The sequence below is a fragment of the Spea bombifrons genome, chromosome 4 (assembly GCF_027358695.1).
Source record: "Spea bombifrons isolate aSpeBom1 chromosome 4, aSpeBom1.2.pri, whole genome shotgun sequence".
Lineage (NCBI taxonomy): Eukaryota > Metazoa > Chordata > Amphibia > Anura > Pelobatidae > Spea > Spea bombifrons.
The window spans coordinates 41,999,332-42,022,470 of record NC_071090.1 but is presented as its reverse complement, the minus strand read 5'-3'; the positions used below and the strand labels follow the sequence as shown (position 1 = coordinate 42,022,470).

The following is a 23,139-nucleotide window of genomic DNA, read 5'->3' as shown; positions in this document are numbered from 1 at the left end:
TGGTGTTAATTGCTTTGAGCATTTTTATAATTACATTTAGCTACTCCTTAACCCATTTAGTGCCTTTCATGTACAAAACTAAAACATTTAGCTGTTACCCTTGCTAACAATCCCCAGCCATTTTTCTCTCAGGTTTCTTTGTATGTAAGATGTTTAATTTACAGAGGGTAAAGGAACTAAGGAACTAATACAAACATGTTTGTTTAATATTTAATACATTACTTTTCACAAAATATCCAGATTTGTTATGCCTAATATGGTTAAAGATACTGAAAACTTTCATGCAATACTACAGAATATACACATCTGTGAAAAGCATAACAAGTAAATGTGTTTCCATATGCTGTACATGTACAATTTTACAGGGCCAAACTGGCGATGAAGTGGCAGCCGTGGCACTTTAAGGCCAGCGGCCACCTGATGACATAAGTGTAGCCGACGGCTATATATGTGCGCACACTACATATTTATGATCACATGGCATGTGGCTGGGCATATGCAGTCACTGGCGGCACGCTGCAGTATGTGGTGCTGTCTGCCGGCGGCCTGCTGTAGGTCAAAATGTTGCCTGCCCTGCACCACGAAGACACCTTAGAAGGGGCTAATTTGACATATGAGGTTTTACGATTTATTATTTGCTTTAGATTTTGTGCTGCGGTGTGGTTGACCCACATTGTGTCTACATCCTCATCTAGTGTTCCTGTGGACATGCATGCGATCGGCCATTGTTAATATTTTCCTGGTTTAAAGTGTTGAATTTCAAAAGCTGAAAGAATGCATTCATATGTTATCCACTAGATATTTTCAATCCATCATTCCATGAAAACAGCCAGAGATTTACTGGTAATTCATGGGGTGCTGCTCCTGATCCCTGTAACTGATGCTGGCCTAGTAGGGATATAATATTCTATAGGAGCTTTATCTTGAGCTGTTAGCAGTTCTTTAATATGGGAGCTTGTGCTCCACCACCCGGATTGTATCGGTTGTAGAATTTTCAATACATGCTTTATCTTTGGTTGTTAGATATTTTGTTCTAAATATTTTAATGTAGAAAACCACACTTTTCTTGCAAATGAATCAGATGGAACGCAATGGTGCTTTGGCATAATATTTTGGATTGGTTTGGCCCATTATTGCAAGCTTTCGTTTTTCTTCTATTTAAATCATTTGAAAAAAAAACAAGCTAGTTTCATGTTCAAATTTATCATGTGATGTAACAATGTAAGTATGCATTGTGGTTAAACTTTCCCTGGATTTAGACATAATAAGAAATGTAGATTTTTTGCTGGTGTATGGTATCTTATTGTTCTCAATCTTAGACGTAGTCTAGTCACCATGTAGTTCTCCATCTGTTTAAGCTCCCATGATCCTCAGTCAGCTTGCCTCTAGTACAAGACTGAATGTGAGTTATGGGAGTTTAGTTAAGCACCAGCTGGATCTGTATATTTTTTTCTTTCCTACTGTAGCTCATATCAACCAATGACTGTTTTTTTAACTTTATCATAACAAATATTTTTGCAGACTGTAATATTTCAATGCATTTGTAAATTAGTGTTCCTTTTTTCATTTATCTATAAACATCTGCATACAGTGCTACATTCTGCCATCGTTCCATGAATAGTTTAAGATTAGACGCGTAATAGAAATTGTTACTGGACATTTTGGTTTTTCTTCCAGGTAAGGGAACGGCTGAGGGTTTCTTTAGAAAGAGTCACTGCACTGGAAGAAGAACTAGCTGCTGCCAACCAGGAGGTAAAAAATTAAAATGCTTTATCCCCTATAATTGTCGCTGTTATGCCCTTTTGCCGTTCAATTCTGTATCACATCTCTTGACACTGTTGACATGTCTAATGTATCAGCTTGTAAAATCTGCCCTTGTGTTTAACATTTAACATGTAGTCACAAGTCCCGTTTCACATTGATGAAGAAGAGTAATCACTGCTTGCCAGTCGCAAAATATATTTAAAATGTATAGAAATTGCAAATTCCAGTGGAATGTCATCTTAAAATGCATAGAAGAAATTGGAGTCTGAAACACGGAAGATGTGAGACAAAATAATATACCCAATACGGGGAAGTAAATTAGGGTGATAAGAAAGTTTATCTTCTAAGTTAATCACACAGAATTAAACATTACCATGAATACTGGTGCAAGAAAGGGTATCACCTTATTCTAATTTTGTACAGAGAGCCTTACTTAAACCAATCCCCAATTGTAAATTAAATTACTACCACAAAGGCTGGTGGTAGAATTAGTGCATGGAAAGAGTTAAAGTGCCAGCATTTTACATCCCTTTGGGGTATTTTCAAAAATATATGGTTGATGGTCAGCTTCATAAATGAATTGAATTGGCCAGCCTCAAAGATGCCCTAAATAGGATATGTGCACAGGATTGCCAGATGTCAAAATTCCCAAATGTGGCCTTTTAGCCTCCAACCAACCTAACAAACCTATGTTTGGGTGGTATTACTGTAGTCAGGAGATGTTGCTGAGCACATATTGGGCTATGACACATACTGGGAGCTAAAAATCCATACCTGAAGTACACAGAATTGCACAAACATTGGCAAAGACACAGAAGTTTTCCAATAACTAAATTATACATAAGTAGCTGTCATTAGATGTAAGGTCAGGGAACCCTGTTCTAGTTTTACTTGTACAAGCTTTTGGCATTTGTTGAATGATGGAAAACAAACTAAGAACTGCATTTCCTGCAACACTTAAAATAATGTTACAAGAGTACCGCAAATTATGTATAATAGAGCAAACCTTGAATGGTAAAAATGTATTTACTTTTGAAAACGCAAGACAATAATTCAGCTTTCAGTGTTTTGGATTTGGAATGAATACCAAAAATGTTGGGCATACAGAGTTTTGTTCCATGTCTTCTCTAGAGTATATTTAATTTATACTGATTTATGTACATATTTACATTATATACACACACACATACTATATGGACAAAAGTATTGTGACACACCTCTTAATTATTGAATTCAGGTTCCAGCTAGACACATTGCCAAAGGTGTATAAAATCAAGCACCTAGCCATGCAGTCTGCATTTACAAACATTTGTGAAAGAAGGGTTGCTTCTGAAGAGCTAAGTGAATTCCATTGTGGTACTATGGTAAGATCCCACTTTTGCAATAAGTCAATTTGTGACATTTCATCCCTGCTAGATATTCCACAGTGAACTGTAATTGGTATTATTGGAAAGTGGAAGCGCTTAGGAACACCAGCAACTCAGCCACAAAGCGGAGGATCAAGTAAAGTCATAGAGTGGGGGCACGTGGTGCGTAAAAGTCACCAACACTCTGCTGACTCCATAGCTGAAACTCCATAGCTAAAACTTCTACTGACATTAATATCAGCACATAAACTGCATGGGTTTCCATTGCCAAGAAGCTGCATGCAAACCTCACATCACCAAGTACTATGCCAAGAGTTGGATCGAGTGGTGTAAAGCACCCCACCACTGAACTCTGGAGCAGTAGAAACGTGTTCTGTGGGGTGATGAATCAAGTTCCTCTATTGGTCCGTCTGATGGGCAAGTCTGGGTTTGGCGGCTGCCAAGAGAACGTTACCTGCCTCACTGCATTGTGCCAACTGTAAAAGAAAGATAATGATTGAACTAGGCCCCTTACTTCCAGTGAAGAAGCTTCAGCATCCCAAGGCATTTGGGACAATGCTATGCTTTCAACTTTGTGGCAACCATTTGGGAAGGGCCCTTTTCCATCAGTGTCCATAAAGACATAAACATAAAGAGTTTGGTGTGGAAGAACTTGACTGACCCGCAGTCTTGACCTCAACTCCATCTAACACTCTGGAATGAATTAGAACTGAGATTAAGAGTCAGGCCTTTTCATCCATCAATAGTGCCTGGCCTAAAAAAATTCTACTAGATGAGTGGCCAACAATTCCCACATAAAAACTCAAAAATCTTGTGGAAAGCCTTCCCAGAAGAGTGGGAACTGTTATAGCTGCAAAGGGGGAGGGGGACCAACTACATATTAATGTCCATAAAGGTCCAGGTTGGTGTAATGGTCAGGTGTCCCAATACTTTTGTCCATATAGTGTATATGTGTGTATAATATAAAATATATAATCTGTTCTTGTCTATTTACTCTGTGAGAAGCTACAATTGTACATTTCAATTTACATTTCTTAGAGAGTTCATTAACAAAGAAGACTGTCTGGCACCCAGTGCTGTTCACAGATCGCCAACCTATTCTTTGTTCTTTAGAATTGTAAACCTATAAATTTCATTCGCAGGGGAGGGCTTGTAAAAGTGGAGAAACAAATCCTCAAAATACAAAATGTTTTGTAGCTAACACATTCAGTGTGCATTATTCAATCCAGTGCGGGAAAAGAAAGAGACAGCATAGAAACCATATAAAAGGAGAATATAGTTAATGTGCATTTTACATAAACAATGTTTGCCTAATGTCCTTGTTACACCAAGTCCCTAATATAGGGCTCTTTGCATAATTTCCAAATCTATGGTCCTATGTGCATTATATGGAGGATTTAGCTTAGTTTCATAGGGGCTTAATGTATGGTTTCTTTACTAAAGGGAGAAATGACTCCCTCACTTCCAAACTGTTCTTGGAGCAGAAACTCACTTCATATTGGATAGTGAAGTCAAGGAGTTGACACTACAGCTTTCCTGCACACTGTCCTGGCATCTCTGCATTTTAGTGTATAGACTCCCAATGTATTTGAGAAACATTTTTTGTGCACTACACAAAATGTTTGCAGAGTATTTTTAGGACAGACTTAAATTAACTCTCTACCGTTTTTTTAGGCTCTGCCAATAATTAAAACAGAACAATTGCATGTGTCTCCCCAAGAATCAGATTTTGCCTTGTTTTTAAAAAAAATCCTTGTTTATGATATAATGCACTATTTATTTGCTGGATCCTTGCTGTGCATCATCTGGATTTGCAAACATTACCCACCGTGTGAGATGTATGCAAGTATTTTCCCAGTAAGCAAACGCATACTCAAGGATCCAGAAACATTCCAGACTTTATCCATGCCACTGGAGATAGTTTTGGGTGCATTTCTATGTATATGGCTACTGATTTGCTATTGCTTGTAAGTCAAGATGTTTATTCTGTGAGCTCCTCATTGGAGGAATGTTCTCTGCTTCACAGAGGATTTAAGTAGTTTGATTACCTGCGGAAACTAATTACAAGATGATACAATGGAATGCCAATTTACTGGAAATAATAAAAGCCGGACTGGTATGATAGTATGACTATTAACATCTATTGCTGAAAGAGGACAAGTTAATTATGTAACTTATGAAGCAGCGTAATCAAAAATTCCATAGACTGGTGATTGTCAGAAGAAGAAAAATAAAGGGAGAGGTCCCATTTAACCCTGTAGATACTGTACCGGTGTCCTTACTTGTAGGACATGTGCTGCACCCTTAAGGTAAGCAGTGATTGGAAGCACACAGAAATGCACTTTAACAGATGTATAGAGCGAAAGCAAATTATGATGTAATGTACACTTTGACTTATTTCTATTAAGATTAAAAGTCTGAAACTGCATATTTTTTAGCTGTACTCCTTAAATCACTATGCCTGCATTTATCTGCGTACCGTATCCTGAATATTTTTGCTGATTTTTTTTTCTGTAACATTCCATTGCAATATTAGGATTATGTTACATAAGATACAGTGTAATGTAATAGTATATTTATTGCAAAGGAGGTTGAAAACTCAATATCTGGGGGAAAAAAAGAAATGTAGGGCATCTGAGTATTAAAGACTTCTTCAACTAGATTTGTTTTAATCCTTTGTATTTCCAAAGATCCCAGTGGTCAGCACAGAATTATGTTTCTGTTTGCACTATTAATCAAAACGTTCATGCCAGAAGTCGTTTGGGTGGCACTTTTCATATTCCAATGAAACTGCGCGCTGGTTAATGTGTCACTTATGATGTGACGTTAAAACTCTGAAAAATCTGTTTAATAAAAATAAAAAGGGTCTGGCTTTCATTATTGTATATATTTGCAATTCAAAGATAAGTGATAAAGAGTTTAGAACCCACTGTAAACCAGGCTAAGTTGAACATATTCATTTCTGCTGTATCTATTACTTTTGGAAAATAAAGGGTGAAAACCATACTTTAATGAGTGTACGATGGGGGGTATCAGAAGATCAAGGTCATTGGATGTGTGAATGAATGTTGCATGTAAAAGCTGAAAGTATGAACAGTGTTTTTCTGTTTGTGTGAAGGCGGATTTTAAATTTATGAGCGTAGCTTGTGAGTTCATCCATCCCACTGGGTACAGTGTGTTGATTCAATCTACTTTACATAATCTGTCCGTATATACTTGAAATGATGCCTGTCTTCAAAGCAATTTACCAAATTCAGTATATCAACATCAAACTCGTCTTCTCCCATGTGGGAATAGTTCAATCTGCCCCACAGATCTCCACTGTTAAGTTGAGCTCAAAGTGAAGGATCATTTGGTAGATGTGGAATTAAATTTTGTCTGTTAATACCGTGCCATTCTTAAACGTGTTCTATAAGTCTGACATAGATATATTGGCACACAATAAAGCCTGCAGATATTTATGTGTTGTCGAATGTTCATAGTTTGTTTAAATTCAGTGCTTCTTGGTCACTGTTGGTGCTATCAACATTTTCATATTTATCATTGATGGCCAAGGGACAAAGGTGTCCGAGACACAGATGCTTGCAACCCATGTTTAGAACCAGCGGTCTACTCTTAGAAGAAGATTCTCTTGTAGAAGACCTGGGAAGAATGATTAATCACATTTTATAATGTGGTATATTTGTGCTTTCAGAAATATTCTTCCATAAGAGTAGCTTATCTTAAAACCGAGGCTTTTAAACCAAACACATATCATTGAGGGATTCAGCAACAAACAATGAATTGTATGTATGTAGGAGGCCTACACGTTCTTAACATAAACAATTAAGAATCCTAGCTGCTTTACCATGGATTGAAATTGGTTACTGAATAAAGTAATGACATACTGCACATGTAAGTAACCTTTTGAGATATACTGTATTGCATTGATAATTGTGGGCATTTAATGTTTCTCATGTGTGGACACCAGCCCAGGTGGTCTCATTCCAGGACTATGTATTTGCCTGAGGTATAAGAACTGTACATGGATGCATGTGTTATTTGTCAGCACAATAGAAGGATGGATATGTTCACATGTATGTATGTGTGACACAGAGTCGGTGTACATGTATGGCTACCAGAACCTGCTACTACTATTTTCCACTAAATGTACTTCTATTGTATAAACTGAGAATATACAGTAACAATTCTGAATGTTATTAATATCTTGCTGACGTCTGTTTGTTATTTTTTGTTTTTTCATTTTATTTTATAGATTGTTGCATTAAGAGAACAAAATGCCCACATACAGAGGAAGATAGTACCAGGAGATGGGTCAGAACAGGAAACACTTGAAGGAATGGATCAGGGGCAGAAGGTCCACGATAAGGTAAATGTATTAAAAGATTTATAACCAAGGATTATACTGAATGGTTCTGTTTTACAACATGTTAAGGTAGACATTGTCCAGAAATGTCAAAATCAGCCCTAATTTTTTTTATATATATATTAGGGATCATCCTACATCCCTGTATCTCGGAAGCACTATGTAAGGAGTCTGAATTCAACCACTTTTGTTGACGTACAGATGCTCTGTCTATCTAGTATGAGGCTATACAAAGTTAAGGACTGAATTGAAAATTTGGAGTCCAGTAAAATTACACTTGCTGAGATTAATGTTTTGTTATTATCAAGCGGGATAAAAAAAATCCCCAGTGGCCAGGATAGGCCATGAGAACTAAACTGCTTCCCGTCCACTTCCTCGACGTATATTTCAGTCTCTACTGGACATCGTCAGTAAGGTGTAGCTGGAACCCTTGTAGGCTCCTTAAGCAAGACTGGGTTGTAGAGATTTAAGACATCAGTTGCAATCCCATGGCTGTGCAAATATGTGATTGTGGGTCAAATGTGGCTTTACCATTAAGCTGGATATATCCTAGCGGTCAGGATAGACCACCTCCATCTGAATTAAACTGTAGATGCTTTTTAACTAAAAATGCATTTAATAACCAACTACTAACCAAACTATAGATGTGCTAGCTTTACAGCTAGCAATGAAAATATAATGTTCTTTTGCAAAGTTACAATTAATGGAAATGTATTGCTTTTTCACATGTTTAAATCAAAATATTGCTCTTAGTATCCATACAATGCCTGAACATCTCTTTTTTCCAAGCACAACTTTGTTACAGGAAGCAAGAAAAATTGCTTCAAACAGAATGAAGCAGCAGTAGAAGGGAATGATTAATGCATCCCAAAATAGCATTAAATAATCCTGCCTGCGATACAATGCATTAATATCCTGGTTCAGGGAATTATGTGGCCTGTATGGAGCTGTATACGGAATAATATGACTTTTCAGGGTACTGTCTGATTATACGGCGCAGTGTGCAACCACGATCCCACTGGTCTATCTGTTTTCTTTGACTGTTCTCACTTGCTCCGTTAGATGTAATGAAAGCACACAGCTAGCGTGTAGTCTTGGCTACCTTCAAGGTGTGTGCTTTGTAGCAGCTGTCTCTTCCGTTAGATTTAACACTGAAGCCAAAGTGTTACTGCACAAAATACCAGGAGACATTGACACCTCACTTGAACATTAGAGATATGGGCCAAATTCCTAAGATATGTTTCCTGTACCATTAGATCCGGCTGTTTCAACCATGTCTGCATCTCCTCTCTCACTGTTTAGCCATCCCCTTTCCTCTTTCGAAAGTTATAGACCATTAAGCAAGACTTAAGGATGCTGCAGTTTAATCATTAATTTTCTGAACAACAAATTATTTTATGCATGTAAATTCCATACAGTATAGCTAAAGTCTTCACTGGTCTGTTCCATCTCTGACAAGCGGTTTAGCATTAAATTATCTGTGTTTCTGTGTTATGTGTCAAATGTAAATTATTTTGATGAACTGCCACCTGGGGTGCTTCTAGTCCTTGTTTTCAAGCCATATAACCCTTTTAAATTGTAGATGTTGCAATGTGGTGATAACGAGTGAAAACAATGAATTCTAGTAATTGATCTGTAAGATGCGAGTTTGTAGCAGCTGCAAGACTTAGCACCACATATTATGAAATTTGTGATATTTGTCCCTAAATTTGTACCTGTTGATGATGCTAACTGAATTACTACACTAGTTACTGAACAGTTCATAAGGAAGGGTTGCTGTCTCAAGAGGTGTTGGTAACCTTCTAAAATATAGTCCAGTTTGATGGCCCCACAGGGGACAAATTATTACTGAGTCAGAGAGTCTGATATTAAAAAAGTAATTATCCACACTTGTGATTGATGATAACAAAGGGTCACAGAAAAAACAGAATTGCCCAATGCAAGTTTCTTCTGCCGGGGACGCCTTTACCATTTTCTAACCAAGGATTACTAATGGATTATATTTTTTGTCCATTCAACAAACTTTCTTAATAAGTTGGTTTCCTATGCCTTTCAATTAGTTTGTTTCTTGTTTTCGTCTGCAGAGGCTTTCCAACGGTTCTATAGACTCTAATGATGATACCAGTCAGATGGTGGAACTTCAGGAATTACTTGAGAAGCAGAATTATGAAATGACTCAAATGAAAGAACGATTGACCGCATTGTCCGCGCGAGTGGGGGAAGTTGAACAGGAAGCCGAAAATGCAAGAAAGGATCTTACGAAAACAGAAGAAATGAATACTAAATATCAAAGGGACATTAGGGAGGTAAGTTTTAAAACTGTTATGGCACTAGAAGAGCTCTAATTTATGAACAATAAATTGCATGAAGTTCTTAAAACTGAATGGTTCTTCTCTTGTTTTTTAGTCTAAGAAAGGAGGCTATGACAGACCTCAGTTATATTCGTAAATAGGGATGGGGGAGTTCAATGCCGTTTAGACTCTCCATTATTTAACACAAATACGTTGTACGATTATCTCTTGGCTCTTGAGAAATGAGTGCTATCAAATTGGTTATAAATGATATATTTAAACAAAATTATCTAAAGAGGCTTAACCTTGACTATACATAATCACGAAATACCCATCATGATGTATTGCGCTAGTAATTTAGAACTTCTCAAGCTGCTTCTTAAATAAGGACCTCTTTTCATTACCTTTTGTAATTTTTTTGTCGGAATCTATTTTGTTTTTTTATAAACCTGACAAACAATCATTCATTATTTTGGTCTGTATTGTATGCATTGTTGGCTTGTGCGCATGATGTCTGTATATATTGTTAGAAACGGCAATGGGACTTCTTTATTTTGTTCTCTTTATCACTTTTTGTGAGCTTTAGTGACTCAGTTAAATTACATACAACACTTATTGTTAGTAGGCTTCCTTTAAAAAACAATAAAGATGTTATTTGTGTGATTGCTAGGGTCAGTTCTAAGGTTCACTGTTATAATTAAGATGTATTTATATCAGGCTATGGCTCAGAAGGAGGACATGGAAGAACGAATTACCACTCTTGAAAAACGCTATCTCAATGCACAGAGAGAAGCAACATCCATCCATGATATGAATGACAAGCTGGAAAATGAACTAGCAAACAAAGAAGCAATTTTACGTCAGGTTCAGTATTCTCATTACCATTGTGAGATGCTTTGGTGTAAATGATCAAATAAGAAAATACAAACTTACAGTAAATAATACAAACTTGCAGTTATTAGTTCTAAAGGTGCACATATATCGCCACCTGGCTCTGCCACACTTCTAAGCATGTAGCCCTATTACATATATTGATTACATTAACAGTCTGTCATGTTGTTGGCTGATTTTTCACTGAATCCAAATTAGCTACAATGTCTACATAGGGTGGCTTGCCTGGTTGCCAAGACTGTGCATAATGGTAGACTCCAGCGTAATATAAAATTCTTTATTACACATATGTTGCGCTTTTATAAATGTTTTTACATCCCCTAATGGATTTTTTTCTTTGCACGTTTTTGTGGGTTTTAGATGGAAGAGAAAAACCGACAGTTGCAAGAGCGCTTGGAAATGGCGGAGCAGAAGCTTCAACAGACAATGAGGAAAGCAGAGACTTTGCCAGAAGTTGAGGCAGAATTGGCTCAAAGAATTGCAGCTCTTACAAAGGTAGAAACACAGAGGTCCTTGTCTTTAGGGATGTCTGTCAATCAAAATGTTCTCCCCCCCAAATGAGAGTGCTGTGTATTCATGCAGAAACTCATTGCAATGAGCATTATCAAAGCCACCAAGGAGCACTAGACACATACTTTGACTGCACAAGGTAACTGGCTTCCAGCTGACAGGACTCAATTCCAAGAGCCTTACTGAAGGTGATGTGAATTGTAGTCTGTTCAAAATTGGCTGTAGTTTGCCCGATCCAGGATGCATTGTGCTTTTTGGAACCCTTGCTTGGTTTATGTTTTATTTTGCACATGGAATTTTCCTTTATCCATTGTTAAACTCATTGCATAAAAAGTAGGCCATTTTGTTCTCTTGTTGTTGTTTTTTTTTTTTTACACAGCATGGTTATGTTGTATTAGATGTGTTACTGGTATAGTTTTCACTTCACCATGTGGTTTACATATTCCTGCTATATTCAGGAACACATTTCATCAATAATTAAGAAGAGGTCTGGCTGTGACAGCATACATTGCCAAGGACATCCATCGCTTAAAATCACAATACATATAAATCATATGTAGCTTGGGATACTTTGATTAGGATTGTTTATATGTCTTACCATTGTATTTTCTTCAAATCCATTCATTAACATTTAGGATACATTGCTTATTTGAATAAAAATAGTAGTAGTAATACTACCTGCTTTTGGCTAATTTCATGCTCTCATGCAGTTCCTTTTCGAGAAATGGAAAATGTATTTGGGCAATATTTAATGTAGGAAAAAGAGCCAAGAGTGTAGCTCTTGCTTTCCTAAAGGTGCTGTTCTACCTAGTTTATGCCAGAATACAAATATTACTCTGTTATGAAGAATGATTCCTTGGTCAAGTAAAATATTTAAAAGAATTCCATATTTTTGCTGTGAAGATTTGTCTTGGGACTCAAAAGCAGACACATTTAAGTTATTGTCATAGAAACTTAAAAGGCTTACTTAAAGTGTGTGTTGTCTTTACAACACATTCACAAAACATTGACATAGAATTCCATGTGTGTATTATTATATTTGTACCGTATATTGTTGTTGGGATCCCCAGCCGAGACCCAGACGGAGTGACTCACCTGAGTACCTGCTAACCGTGGGTACCGGGTCCAACGACTCTGCTCCTGCTCCCTCTCCGTACTCTGCCCGCATGGCCGGCTCTGGGCGCACACACGCGCTCCCACTCCCCTTTATCCGTCCCTGAATGGAGACGGCGTGGAACACGCGTCGATGATGTCATGCACGGGGCGGGGCATCCCCTGGCGGCAGGTTTAAAACCCGGCACTGAGTACTAAGTGGTCAGTTATTGTGCCTGATAGAGCTCTTCCCTGCCTTTTGTTATTTTGATTGCGGGGATGAACTTCTTGCTAGCTTTCAACTTTTCTAAAAGAATATATACATCAATTTCTTGTTATTTTCCTTAAATCAGAGTAAAAAACACAATTATTTTTTGCACAATTTCAAAAGTTGGTCATAAAGTCATTAAACTTACAGAACACTTACATGTTTTACTTGTCTTTTTTATTTTTGTAGCTTTACTTCCAGAAATGACTTTCAGAAATGTTAGCACACACAACTTGGCATTAGCTAATTGTGATTGTTTTGTGAATATGTCTGAAAATAAGTGTGGCGTTTCATTTTTATTACACCCTAGACTATATTGTTGTCTCTGAAACTTAATACTTTCTCATAATTATATCTGTAGAAATGATATATGTATATGTTTTTTTCATACATTATCATCACTATAATTCAAATAGATAAATATGTTCAGATTTTTATTATTATTACTATTTTTATTCTTTTTAAATTACATTAACCAAAACACTCATGTTTGTAATAATTATTCAAAGATGTCAGTTCATCTGTCACTAAGTGTAGAATGTTCTGGCTGTTTCTTTGGTTAATACATATCACTACCTCATTCCAATCAAAGTATTAGTGTATTTCTTCACTGAATTTATTATTCTGTAATAAGTACGTTGTCACATTTTTCTTTTAAGCATTCTGTGCTGTTGTTTTCTTTCGTGTTTGAGTCTTTTGTCCTGATCCCTCTCCTTTTCCTTGATTTGTTAGTCTGATCCAACCTCTTCTTCCTCATCTGATGATTATCAATATGTTATGGAACCTAAACTGCAGGAAAAGATCACCATACGTAGGAAGGTAGTCCTACTGGACTTTACTTTCTATTGCTGAATAGAAATTCATCACACTTTGTTTTCATTTTTTTTTCATTTTTTGTTTGTTTGTTTTAATTATTGATAATCAACCATTATGCGGTTTTAGTGCTTCAGGGGCTTATGATTTACAACGGCAGGTTTGTTTCCAAACCATGCACCGTCTGCATGTTACATTTGGCTGACTTCATTGCTCATAAATAAATCCAGTGTGTTGCTGATGCTCGGATGTAGCAGGCCTCTGTAGCTGACACATTTCAAGCAGCGCTGTTCAGCTGCCTGCTTCAATAAGACTTTATTTTCCTAGAGTAAACTTGCTGATAGCAGTAGCTTGCTTTTTTGTCTTGTTGAAATTTTACCTGTAGGACATTGTATTTTCCGTGCATTTCATATCTGTTGTGTGTGTGTGTTATAGGCTGAAGAAAGGCATGGTAATATTGAAGAAAGAATGAGGCACCTGGAAGCACAACTGGAAGAGAAGAATCAAGAACTTCAAAGAGTGTGTATAATCAGTCAAATAATGAAGCATGTTAATTTATTGAAATTCATTTTAATCAACTCTTTTAGTGTGACTGGAGTGTGTGATTGCAGTTTTTTTTCCTTTTCATGAAAATGAGTGCATTTAACACTGGTTAGTTCATGGCAACCTAGTTGAAAATGACTTTGATGTGAGGATACTGGGTTGACCACCAGAATGTACTTAAATGAATGCGCCTTTCTAATTAAAATGTAAAAAGAGTCATTTTAAGTAAAAAAACTCGGAAGCTTAGGATCTTGCAAGCTTGCATCAGTTATCTTTGTCTGCACTTTTTTTGATGCTCATCTACTTAATCATTGGAAGGTCAATGGTTGCCCTCGCTACAGTATAAAAATGTATGTTTTCCAGTTCTTATTTATAACCATTTAGCAGCCAACAATACGCAAGAATATACCTTTTCATTTCTCATACAAATGTATCTTTAGATTCCGGCATGTTACTCCCTCAACAGGGTTCCAAAATGAAACAAGTTGGCGAGGACGTTGATAAACCTAGTGCCTCTCCAATCTCGAAGTTTACTGAGCGATTCATTTGATACTGAACTCATATGGTGTGTGATCTTTCAAGGTTTTGTGTGACTTCAGCAGCGTTCCAAGGTCTTATTCAATAGATATCTCTTCTTCTGGACAGATAAAACTTGGGGCTATTAGCTTGGCTAAATTATGGCTAGCCTGGCTAGGCTGCACAATATTGAGCAATTTCCTGAATGGACACAACATCCACACAAAAAATATGACCCTAAAGTATTGTTTGTGTCCTGAGACTAGATAATTTACGTGATTGTCATAACAAGCTAAATACGTACACATATTGTAGGAGATGGTGTCTTTGGTTTACCTAAAGCATTGTCACTTTCACTCTGATGAATGACTCCTCTAAAAATACATTGTCGGCGTTTATACGGTTATTGGCATGATTTTGTTTACTCAATTAGTGTAGGATAAATCATGCTCTGGAAGCAATCACACTTCTTCATGTTCATGGACCACACTATTGTTAATTGCGACATGGCATAAATAGATGCTATCCAAAATGCATTTTTCACACTGGCTAAACTTTTTGCTTATCTAACCATCTCTAGATCGGAGGTAACACACATTCTGCAAGCTTAGCTCAACATTTCAGAAGTCATGAAAATTATCCTGATCACTTATAAAAAAAAATCCCTTTTATTTTTACATTCATTTGGATTTTCCACGTTAATGTAAGAAAACCCCAGACCATCCCTCCCAGATAATACACGATCCGTATATTGTTTCATACTGAAGATAAGTGCCTATAGTTGTTCCATTTTAGAAGTCTGCACTCTTTGGGCACCCTTCACATACATTGCATTACCTGGCTGCATATGTATCCTTATCATGTTGAAGCATACGGATAACAAAAAAGTCCTTAAAGAATTTGCAACAGTCTTAACCATTTACACCGCAATGTAACTTTCCAAACATTCTTTATGTTGTTCTGGCAATCTCTTCCTTCAAATACAGGTGCAGTTAAGCTTGTGTTTGTACGGCACTACGAAAATCATGATAACGTGCTTTTAAAATCTGAAAACTGCATTGGTAAAGGTAATTGCCGTGTAGATGACCTTTTGGAGGCGGTATTAATACACAATAATTGATAAACTGGTTAGATATAATCACAAGGGACAGGACAGTGATTGTCATCCCAAAGAAGCACCAGCCCTATAGGTAACACTGGCATGGGACTTTCTAGCCATCTTCGAAAAAACTCGTCTGCAGGTAGAATCGTTGTAACTAGTAATATCAAAGTGATATTTTTGGTAAAGTATACATTGTATCTTGCTCATTGTTTATTCTAAAACATTAATGGTGTTACTTGTTTTAATTATTATGTCTAGGCTCGGCAAAGGGAAAAAATGAATGAAGAACACAACAAAAGGCTCTCTGATACAGTGGACAGACTTCTAACAGAATCCAACGAACGGCTCCAGTTACATTTGAAAGAAAGAATGGCTGCCCTGGAAGACAAGGTAATAGATTTTAATGGTGGTTACATAGTTATTGCAGTTGAAAAAAAACATAATACTAAAATGCTTAAACTTTTCAAGATATCACTATCAATGTTGATCCAGATGATGGAAAACCAATCTGTAAGCTAATGACAATTTTGGGTAGAAGAAAAAATGAACCCCTTGATAAATAAAGCATCTACATTACCTGCATTTACCCTAGTTAATGTGTTTTTGTTCCTTCGCTGTAATGAACATGTATCTCCATGTGAATGGAACTGTGGGATGAACAATGCCCCGAAAAGGCTTTGAATTTACCTTTTATCTTTATCAACATAGTGTTGAGGCAAAACTTTTTCCAGGGTAAATAGACCCGGGTTGACCAAGCAGCATCATAATTGAGTTGTTCAGACAGGTGAGGCTAGATATACTGCACCCGCAGAGCATGCTGTTAGGATCTCTTTAGATGACCACATGCAGATCATTCATAGCCTGTCTTTTAGACCATTGCTAGTTTGAAGAGAGGAACAAACCGATGCAGTTGATCCTTGGGGCCCAGTATTGAGAATCATTGATAGAAATCCCTACATCCATCACTTCACAGAGACATATTGGCACCACATAGGATCTGCTCCAAAGCCTGCTATAAGTGTCCATGGAGCAGACTTATGTGGAGTGTTTTTTGGTGGCATAAGAAAGTATATGTCTAAGACTACTCTGCATTCAGTCGTCACCAAGTCACCACTGTTTACAATTACAACACCAGTTGTTCAGGTTTTTTTTTTAATCTATTCTATGTTTGACATATAAGATTTACTTTTGTACAATTGTACGCTTTACAATCACAGCTTTTATTCTTGAAATGCCCACTTACATGCATGTAAAACATTATTGTCTGCAATTAAGTTGTTCCAATGTAAAGTTGTACAAGCTTACCTTTACATATTCAAAGCTATTGTCATCAAATTGAAAGCATGAGTGCTCTTGCTCAGAGATGTCGAATTTTACAATAACAAATGGCATTCAGTTGAACAGGGCAAGGTCAAAATGCATCTGTATATTTATTCACAGTTCTCAAACATTGGTTGAAAAGTGGCAGGAGTCTGAGCGGCCAATAAATCAGCCTTAATATTAAGATGGGTTAACACGAAACCTTCAGTTTAACATGAAAACTATATTCAGCTCAGGCATACTAGATACCATAAAGTGAATGTACTTAAAAGAAAAAATAAGTTGACATTTGATGAAATTGACTCTGTGTCTAAATAAGTGTATTCAGGAGGTGGTGCTAGAGACACATGGGGGTATGTATGAAAACTGACTCTTGGTGGAGCTCCAGGCACTGCTGGTTTAGTAGATAGGAGTGAAAGCACATGGAGCATCCAGAAGGACTATTTATCAGCATTTACTCATTTTCTGTCAGGAAAGCTGTCAGATATGGCATTTCTGCACAACGGTTCCCATTTTATGCAAATGACATCATTTGGTGAAATGATCACATTGTCAACTATGTCATCATCTCACTTGATGTAGAGACATCATGCCCTGTACATGCACATCTTATTCAAATCATAGACTCTACTTTTGTCCTTTTTGATTTTTAATTTCAGAAATCACAAACATATCTTGACTAACAGTGTTACCCTTACACAGGCAGTTTTTGGGTTCATTAGGTTAAAAAAAAAACGTAAAATACCATATTTTCCCATTACAGAACATTTTACTTCAGGACTCAGAAAACTTCAGAAAACAACTGGAAGACTGTCTTCATGATAAGGTAACATTCTTCTTTTTTATGTTTGATTTTTATTGAACACGTGTAACTAAATCCATTTTTCATTCTTTTTTATGGCTTGAATATGTACCCTACAAGTTTAACAAAGGAACTTTACTGGCTCCTTCTGTAGATAGTTTTCGGAGACTCCTGGTTAAGTTTTGATATCATATATATTTTTTTATATTTTATATACTTTTTTCCCTATATGCACATGCGCCCCTATTTTGTGCTGTATACGTTTTGAGAAAGAAAAATACAAGAAACTTCCAGATTTAGACCATTTTATCCGAACTCCAAAGAAAGTGTAAAGTTGGATACAGCGGCAGTGCCTGAATGAAAGGAAGAAGATACTTCCATTTAATAAAAAGTGGGCTTGTATGCAATCTATACCACAGTCATTAGGGCGTCTCCTTGAATCGTGGAAAGTTGTGCCATTTGTTAACTGATTTGAAATTCTGTTAACCAGGGGTTGTCTGTTCCTATTCTGCTGTACCATTCAACATATGGCAAATATAGCCGCTAATGTCTCCTGTTGTGGCATACCTAGAGTAATTTTATTCCATACACTTCACTGTAATGTTGTAGGTATTATGGGGTTTATATCTATTATTGAAAATAAAGACATGAAAAATTGCTGCTAGTACAACTGGTATAAAGGTAAATTAGATGCAGGGTCCATTGGTGCAGTGGGGGTGGGGGGTGAGGTTACCCATGGTTAGCAAGCAATTTAGAGCCATGCATACTCACTGCAGCTCCTTGCAAGTTTAGCTTGACATGGTAACAGTACATAAGGTAGCAAGGTGTACGTATCAAGTGTCATGTGTTTGGACATTCTAAAATCTTTAGCTTAAGTCTACCTCATCCAGCAATCTCTGCGAGGAGCCACCGTAGGCCACCTATTATTTTAATGTAGCACATGACCTTTATAGTAGTGTTCTTTAACTTGGCTTTGCATGGTTTTTTTTTTTTTTTAAATGTTATAGAACATTGGTGGTGTTGTGGACTACTTTATACAAGTTTATTTACACAAATATTAAATGGAATTAACAGTAGTGTTTTAATAAGAAGGTCAAAATTAAATGTTAAATGCTAAATTCTCATTGGCTTTTAGGAGAGATTGGCTGAGGAAATTGAAAAGCTGAGAAGTGAACTTGACCAGATAAAGATACGAACTGGATCCTTGATAGAACCAACCCTGACACGGTACTTTACTGATATCTTTGTGTATTATGGTTTAGCAGAACCTATGCAATCATCAAAGAAAAGAGAATCTTGGTTAAAAAAAAAAAAAAACCTACATCTCCAAAACAAATCTGTATCAAAAACCAGATGAGCACATGTTGCTTTACCACACCTATGTTAGATGATGTTAATCTTTAGGTAGTCCTGGGCTGGACTATAGTTTCTAAATAATGTTACTGATAAATCACTAGCCGTAGTTTTTTTTTTTTTTTACAGATTTTGCATACAATAAAACTAAAACACGGGTAATTTGATTATTACAAGATATATGACACTAGGGCCTATAATCTGACCCTTTCAATTATTATGGTGCCAAAATGGTTAAAATATATCCTTATTGTATAATTATGCAATTTGTAGCTAAATTACATATATGCACAACATTGTAATATAACCTTTATCCTTGTGCATATGCAGGAACTACTTGTCAAAATACTTGATGCTTGGTTTCGGTCAGAAACCCTAAAGCGAGCCTGCTCCTTTACATGCCTTTAAGTGTTCAGATGATACCAAGTGTTATGTAGACACACAAGCCCCATGCTTTTACAGCTCTGTTCCAGGCCTTCAGATGTCTGAAGGGCATCTCACCCTGAATGACAGCTTAACGCCTTAAATTCTTCATGTTAAAGGCTGAGCCACACATGATGATGATGTCTCGTCATGCCCTTTGCCATCACAGTCAATAACAATACAATCCATCCAACCCTTCTTGCCCTTGAGTGCGATGCTAAACTCTGTTCTCCCTGTCGATCATTTCGCACCTACATGCGGTTCCAGCAAAAGACTTAAAAATGAAAAGTTCCACCTTTCCCATTCTTATTAAATGATTTCTATTATATAAGTCTTTTTTTATACACAACCCTGATTGCCTCGTTTTTGGGTCTAGGGAAAAACAAGACAATCAATTTTATTTTATTGTATTATTTATCGTATTTAGTCCTATTTTCATACGTCCCATGACATGCTTATTTATTTAACTCTTCTTTGTGTAGTTTCCATCTGTGGTAGAGACCTCTGAGGTCTACATAATTATTCTACAAACATTTATATGTTGGCCCAAATAAAAGGCATAATTTTCGACTAGAGACTCATATTTAAAAGAACACAAAAAACAGGGATTCCTATGGTATATATTCCAGAACGCTCAGCGTCCCGCTCATAAATATTGGGATGTATTCTCTTTGATATTTGCTCAGCTATTCTTTCTTATCTACAACTGTCATATATAGTTGATGAAGGACTTTGATGATAAAACCAGTAATGTGTGTAATTTGGACCTGTGCATGAATTAGAAGGAAAATTACCCATTATTATAAGTTATATGCTGTTTATAGTAAGAAACCTACAGTGATTGTCCCTAGAAGGGTAGACTGCCTTGGAAGTATATATAAGTCTGCTTCTTAAAGTGGATCATCTGTGGTATTTTAATGTTATGTATACTTAATTAGTCTGTTATTGTGTTTGCAAATTAAATCAATCTATATATATATTTACTACAAAGTCACTGTAGTTTGAGCTACACCTCACCTCTCACCTATTGTTTCTGTAAGTCAAAATGTTGTTATATTCTTCATGTTATGTCCTGTCTACTCATTGTACAGCTCTATGGAATATGCTGGCACTATATAAAACTATAAATAATAATAATAATAATCTGTGCTACAAAGGGAAAAGACATCTTGCCATGTTTGTATTATTATTCCTTCCCATTTTACTAAGGATTACTAAACAGCAATTGCAGACACACAATATGGGATACAATTTAGTATATATATATATATATATATATATATATATATATATATATATATATATATATATATAATGTGTTTTGTTTCTTGCTAGGCCTCACCTGGACACATCTGCAGAGCTGAGATATTCAGTAGGCTCACTGGTTGACAGCCAGACTGACTACCGTTCAACAAAAGTTGTCAGGAGACCAAGAAGAGGGAGGACAGGAGTTAGGAGAGAAGAACCAAAGGTCGGTTTATATGGGGTATAATTCTTCATAATTTATCTCCTACTTTTCTAAACATGTATGGAGTAGTGTAACAATTTAGCATTTGCCCATAGATGTAAGCTTTATTAATTTATTGAAGCCTTTTTGTAATGCTTTGTAGACCCAATGAAACTTAAGGTATTAAAACAAATTCATTCATTCAAGTGGAGAAGATGAAGTGAAATGCAACTTGTAACCTGAGTTTCTCCCCCCTGTCCCCATTCTTGAATGTCATGTATTTGTGTTGAGTGATTATTGCTTACATCATTTTGTTCAGGTGAAATCCCTTGGGGACCATGAATGGAACAGAACACAGCAGATTGGGGTCCTTGGTAGCCATCCTTTCGAGAGTGACACTGAGATGTCTGACATAGATGATGATGATCGTGAAACCATATTTAGTTCCATGGATCTTTTATCTCCTGGTGGCCATTCGGATGCTCAGACTTTAGCAATGATGCTCCAAGAACAGCTAGATGCCATCAATAAAGAAATAAGGTAACTACTATGGATCCTTTCATTTTAATTTTGTTTTTTATTTCTCCCCATAACTCACTATGATTTAAAGGTCAGTAGCATCCAGTGCTTCCAAATAACGGCAAACTCTGGATACCTTTTTCTTCCAGAAAATAAAATGTCAAGCTTGATTGCATCTGCAATACCAGAACAGAAGCTATGTTGATAGAATCTGAAAACAAGCTTTTGGTTCGATAGTGTTAAGCTAGTGTGACTGTTTTTCTGTGCTGTTCCCAGACTTGCCTTTAGCTACTTCATGCAGACATCCTGCTACTGTCCTATCTTAGCAAAGCATGACAAGTTACATTAGACCACTCTGTGTCAGACATGTGGCAGCTTGGATGGTATAGTTTAATACCTTTGAATTCAGTCTACAGAATACAATAATACCAGAGGTGGATGAACTGCTCGTCTCCTGTAATGCTCAGTTGCCCATTGGCTTATTGGGGATGATGACAGCTGGTGGCCACAGCCAGTGGTGTATTCAGGCACGGAGCCTGACCCAGAGCAGCTCCCCAGCCACTCTCAGGACTAACCTCCACTCCATTGTCCTCCCTTCCGAGCAATAGGATATAACACCAAGAATTCTATAGGAGGTGGTGCCAGCTAGGCAAACCCATCATAATGTTACAAGGAAGAGCTCTGATCTCTCCAAGTGACCCATTAAGCGGTGCACCACAAAACCTAAACGCACAGTATGGGAATTTGCACGCAAGCCCAGAATACGCCAGTGGCTGCAGTCACTGGTGGGTAAGGGACTGGTTCTCCCTGCTTTAACATAAATATTAGCATCATTAAAATGATATTCAAACACCCCGTGATAATCTCGATTATTCACTGATATATTTAATGCATAATTTTTCGCTTTCACAGAGTTCAAACAACACCAGCTATTTAACAACTTTTTAGCTCAGTGATCATTCGCATTCCATCTTTATGCTCCTGTACAATCAGACCTTTGTGTCATATATATACATACCCTTTGTACGAAAGTGCTAATGAGTCACTATGCACTTAGTGTGAATATCGGCTACTATAAAAACCTCACAATTGTTTTTTCACAGGTATATATTTTATATGGTGTATATAAAGACGAGTTAAAGCACAGAGCTCTTACAACTGAGTTTTATCCTGTTTACCTACTTCTCATCATAATGATCCTCTGAGTCTCGTGGGTGTAGGTTCATGAGACTCTCTTTCTTGTGTCTCATATCTCTTTCTTGGGCTTATAAGATGTGTGATATGTGTATTAGTGCTGTCTGCCATCATATATTCTGCTTATAAAAGTATATCAACTTAGACCTATAGCTATAAATCACCTTGTCATTGATTCAGTGTTATGTTTACGGCTGATAAATTATGTGTTTCTGATAAATTTGGTGTTAATATTGTTTTTCTATGTAACAAGATGTTTTGCTGTTATTTTTTTCACTAGGCTTATACAGGAAGAAAAGGAGTCTACAGAGCTGCGTGCAGAAGAAATAGAAAATAGAGTTGCCAGTGTCAGCCTTGAGGGGTTAAATCTGGCCAGAATGCACCCAGGGACCTCAATTACTGGCTCGGTGACAGCCTCATCATTAGCGAGCTCCTCTCCTCCAAGTGGGCACTCCACACCCAAACTCACACCTCGCAGCCCTGCCAGAGAAATGGATCGCATGGGAGTTATGACTCTCGTAAGTTGCTTGAAAGATATGGGAAGAATTAAGAGGCTTG

At 36.9% G+C, this 23,139-nt stretch overlaps 1 protein-coding gene across 2 annotated transcripts in view; it reads left to right on the top strand.

Moving 5' to 3' along the window:
• The window catches only part of PPFIA2 (PTPRF interacting protein alpha 2), a 101,653-nt gene that overhangs the window by 60,919 nt on the left and 17,595 nt on the right, over positions 1-23,139 (top strand). For both annotated transcript variants that reach the window (XM_053464959.1, XM_053464958.1), the window contains exons 6-17: positions 1,678-1,752; positions 7,387-7,500; positions 9,582-9,803; positions 10,506-10,652; positions 11,040-11,174; positions 13,798-13,881; positions 15,782-15,913; positions 17,607-17,669; positions 18,781-18,872; positions 20,757-20,892; positions 21,188-21,408; positions 22,862-23,099. In XM_053464959.1, coding sequence (XP_053320934.1) covers positions 1,678-1,752; positions 7,387-7,500; positions 9,582-9,803; positions 10,506-10,652; positions 11,040-11,174; positions 13,798-13,881; positions 15,782-15,913; positions 17,607-17,669; positions 18,781-18,872; positions 20,757-20,892; positions 21,188-21,408; positions 22,862-23,099 — 1,659 coding nt within the window. The remainder of the gene's footprint in view (positions 1-1,677; positions 1,753-7,386; positions 7,501-9,581; positions 9,804-10,505; positions 10,653-11,039; positions 11,175-13,797; positions 13,882-15,781; positions 15,914-17,606; positions 17,670-18,780; positions 18,873-20,756; positions 20,893-21,187; positions 21,409-22,861; positions 23,100-23,139) is intronic.